The following is a 4092-nucleotide window of genomic DNA, read 5'->3' as shown; positions in this document are numbered from 1 at the left end:
GCGTAAACTGAAATCTTGTGTAATTTTTTTGAGTGTGATTTCTCTAGCGATCTCTCTCCCTTTTTTTTTTAACCAAACAATGGATATGATTTCTCGAGTTAAAATTTCTGTTACTACTAAACAATGGATTTCATCAAATTTCCCCGCTTATTTCATTTCTCGTTATTTAGTTTCCCTGCACATTTCATTTATCTGAATTTCTCCCTATCAATTATATATAATAAGAAATCAAATAATTGTTAATCTTGTGTTCGATCATTTCGATCATGTGGACAAAGGAATCCCGATTCCTTACACTTTCAACGGATCCCGAACCCTGAATGGAAGGAAAGCTAGGATTTCCTTATTGCAAGCCCAATTTGAATGGAATAAATCACTCAACTAATATTTCAGTGATTATACGGTAAGTCTTCGAGTCTTCTTTGATGATGACATGAAAAAAGTAAAGTCTTTTTGGCCAGAGTTTGAATATGAAAGAAAATATCAGCAAAAAGCATTGACAAAGTTGTACTTTTACACGTACTGATTGATTACACGTAATGTACTTTGAAAAAAACGAGCATTAATTTTAGACTTAAACTATTATTATAATTATGAAAAACCAACATCGTACATCGTACATAACAAAACACATATTTTATTTTATTATTATTATTACGAAAATCAACATCGTACAATCTTGAAATAAAAAAGATTAATACACATGCACTTCTACCGCAGCATTGCGGGATACCAGAAGTGTTTATTATAAATATATCTTAACAATATATTATCTTAACAATATATATATATATATATACGTATTTGATAGATGACACCTTCATGGAATTTACCCTAAACGAGAAGAAGGCACAAGTAGTAAATGAGACTTCCTAACAACAGATAATCCGGGTGCTCCATCCATGTCTAATTCTACGGGTCTCCTTTCGTTCGGCATTGTTAAATCAAACTTGAGCACAATGTTTGCTAGAACAACCTCGCTAGTCGCCATAGCAAATTCGGTACCAGGACACCCTCTTCGACCGGAACCAAAAGGCAAGTATTCATAGTCGAATCCTCTATAGTCCATGGAACTGTTCAGAAACCTATCGGGGTTAAATTTATCCGGTTCTTCCCATATGGAAGGATCTCTTGCTATTGCCCAAACATTAACCATCACTTGGGTGCCTTTTGCGATATCATAACCCATTACTTTCACATCCTCTCTTGATTGATGAGGAATTAGTACTGGGACCGGAGGGTGTAATCGCAAGCTCTCTTTGATGACAGCTTTCAAGTAATGCATTTCTTGTATATCGTCCTCGCTGATCATTGATCTTCCTTTGGCTATTTTTGTTACCTCGGTTTGAAGCTTCTTCATTATATCCGGGTGTCTTACTAGCTCGCTTAGTGCCCACTCTACACTTGCGTATGTTGCATCGGTTCCAGCAACAAACACATCCTACCAAAAAAAAAAAATTTATTAAAAATATTAAAAGAATGCACAAAACATATGTACAGATGTACTAAAGAGTGAGAAATAAATCTTACGAAGATGACGCCTTTAATGGTATCTTTTTCAAGTGTAAAGTTTTTTGTGTTTTCCTTTTGAAGCTCAAGTAAGATATCAATTAGATCCTGGCTTCCATTACCATTAGAATCTGCTTTCGTATTCTTATCTATATGCTCGTCAATAACAACATCAAGCAGCTCGTCAAATTCTTTAGCAACTTGCTTTGCTCCTCGCTCTAAACCACGCAATCGATCCACCCATGATAACCATGGAATATAACTCCCTACAACAAAAGCACCAAGTAGGTGCTGAGATCTTGCCATCAAGTCCATCAACTTTAAATCGCTATACGTCTTTCCTAACGCCGCCTGACATAATATGTTGTTAGTAAGCAAGAAAAGCATCCCGGTTATATCAACTACAGAACCACATTTTTTCCCAATCGTTTCAATCATATCAACTGTTTCCTTTTCTCTTAGTTTTCTAAAGGATTGAACTCGTTTACGGCTTAGAAGGTGGAGCACCGTAACGCTCTTGACCTGCCTCCAATACTCTCCGTACGGGGCAAACCCTATGTCCTTGGAACCAAAACTGAGTATGTCGTAAATGTAATTCTTCGCTCGACTTGAGAATATCAAATCATGGGTTTTCAAGATTTCTCTAGCTCCTTCGGCTGAGGAGACTACCAACACGGGTACACTACCTAGGTGAATCAACACAAGTGGCCCGTGTTTTTGGGTTATGGCTTGTAAAGAGAGATGGAGGGTTGAGCCTATTTGGTGAAGGTTTCCGATAATTGGAAGCTTTTTTGCGGATGGTGGCGGGTTTTTTGGGGTTTTAGAAGGAGATGAAAGCAATTTGAAAGGAATCAAAAATAATAAGAACACGAACGAAAAGATGAGAGGGATAAGAAGGAGCTGAAATATTGAGTGAAACATCTTTGTTGCATGCATGCAATGCAATACTTTAATCTTTTATATATAGAGTATAGATTTTGATAGGTTTTTTTGTTGCAATGATGTCAATCAGCAAGATATGGGTGTGTATTTATAGGGTATAGATAATGATAAATTATTTTTTATGCATGTTAAAAGTCTTCTCTTACAAGAAGATATTTGTGCCAATTACGCATGTTTATGCAATGTCCGTCTTGACGTACAACCTCAAATTAACTACAGCAATTAATGATTAAGAATCTATGTGTGGTGGGCACCAGATCGAAGTTGGAAAATTCAATAGGAAATGTTTACTTTTCATTTATACTAACTTTTTAAAATTTTATTTATAGTATGTCTTATAAAATTAAGTATATTTTTTTTTTCAAAAAAACCTTTTCACCATATTTATGGTTCTAAAAATATTTCTCCACACACTACAACGCTAAATTACCAAATTTACCTATATAACAAACTGTCACTCTTAAAATAAAATTTTGCTGCAACGTGCGGGTCATATGCTCGTTTTTTTAATTAATATTAGACTTTTTTCTAAGCTTTGACTATTGAATTCAGGTTTTTTATTTGACTTTTTGAAATTTGTGTATTATGTTTATGTTGATGTATGTATTTAGAACGGTAAACGAAATGAACAGTCATATGATCAGCTTATTTCCCGTAGAAAAGATAACATATGTTCCTATATTTGTTCAAGAGGGTTACCAGAAATTTACTATAATTATATTATATTTAAGTTACCAAAGCATGTAAATCAAACTATCGATGGATCTGATCATGTACATAAAAGATAAGATGAAGATTCTTTACTTGTTGGGACCAAACGTGAACATCGTGATTTGCTCGGTACTTTTCAGTACTGATCCCGTAAACTTATAAAAACTGGTACAAGTACCGATTACAATTGGGACCTAAGACCACTTCTCGGTACCGAATCGAGACGGAATTGGGATTTGAGACTTTTTCTCATCCCTAGCCCATGTGAAAAAGCATAAATTTGATTTTATGGGCATAATATAATATGAGGTCATTTGCGGCAGATCTCATAACCCAAAAACAATATGTATCTTATTTTATTTTACATTGATGATAGAACTTTCTCATGTGCTGCCGCCAAGAGAAATAATAAAAAAGAAAAGAAAATAACAATAAAAGAAAAGAAAAAGAAAAACAAACCGAAAATATGAATGAATGAATATGTTCACCAATCGGTTTTGATTAAGTCAGCACATGATTAAAATTGTTGATGCCTATTATTTTATTTCGCACAAAACACCACTTTTGATTAAGTCGGCACATGAATTAAATTTGTTGCCGACTATTATCTTAATTCGCACAAAACACATACGTCTGATGAGAAAGAATACAAATATAATATGAAGTCGAGTTCGACTCTCACCTAATATGTCGAGTTCGACCTCTTATTGCCGGGTTTAGATCTTAATCTTACGTTTAATTGTTGATTTTGATTTAGACTTTATTGAATTCGATGAAATAAGTTCTTTTTTGATTTAGTCTTTATTGAATTTGACGTTATTTTAAGTCGATTTTGATTTAGTCTTTATTGAATTCAACCTTATTTCAAGTCGTTTTTTGATTTAGTCTTTATTGAATTCAACCTTATTGCATTATTAAATAAGACCTTAT

At 33.9% G+C, this 4092-nt stretch overlaps 1 protein-coding gene across 1 annotated transcript; it reads right to left on the bottom strand.

Annotated features, from left to right (window-relative positions):
• Positions 1-669: 669 nt before the first annotated feature.
• On the bottom strand, positions 670-2430 carry LOC122594309 (cytochrome P450 Tp4149-like). The gene is made up of 2 exons (XM_043766785.1): positions 1531-2430; positions 670-1441 (listed from the first exon to the last, which is right to left on the bottom strand). The coding sequence occupies exons 1-2, from the start codon at positions 2428-2430 to the stop codon at positions 830-832; spliced, it is 1512 nt and encodes a 503-aa protein (XP_043622720.1). The 3' UTR covers positions 670-829.
• Positions 2431-4092: the final 1662 nt, after the last annotated feature.

The sequence above is a fragment of the Erigeron canadensis genome, chromosome 3 (genome assembly GCF_010389155.1).
Source record: "Erigeron canadensis isolate Cc75 chromosome 3, C_canadensis_v1, whole genome shotgun sequence".
NCBI lineage: Eukaryota > Viridiplantae > Streptophyta > Magnoliopsida > Asterales > Asteraceae > Erigeron > Erigeron canadensis.
Note: the sequence above shows the minus strand (reverse complement) of the source record. Positions and strands in the feature narration are given on the sequence as shown.

Coding starts and splice junctions, on each gene's coding strand:
- LOC122594309 (XM_043766785.1), bottom strand. CDS start 2,430: ATGTTTCACTCAATATTTCAGCTCCTTCTTATCCCTCTCATCTTTTCG. Junction 1,442..1,530: donor CCATTAAAGGCGTCATCTTC/GTAAGATTTATT, acceptor TTTTTTTGGTAG/GATGTGTTTGTTGCTGGAAC.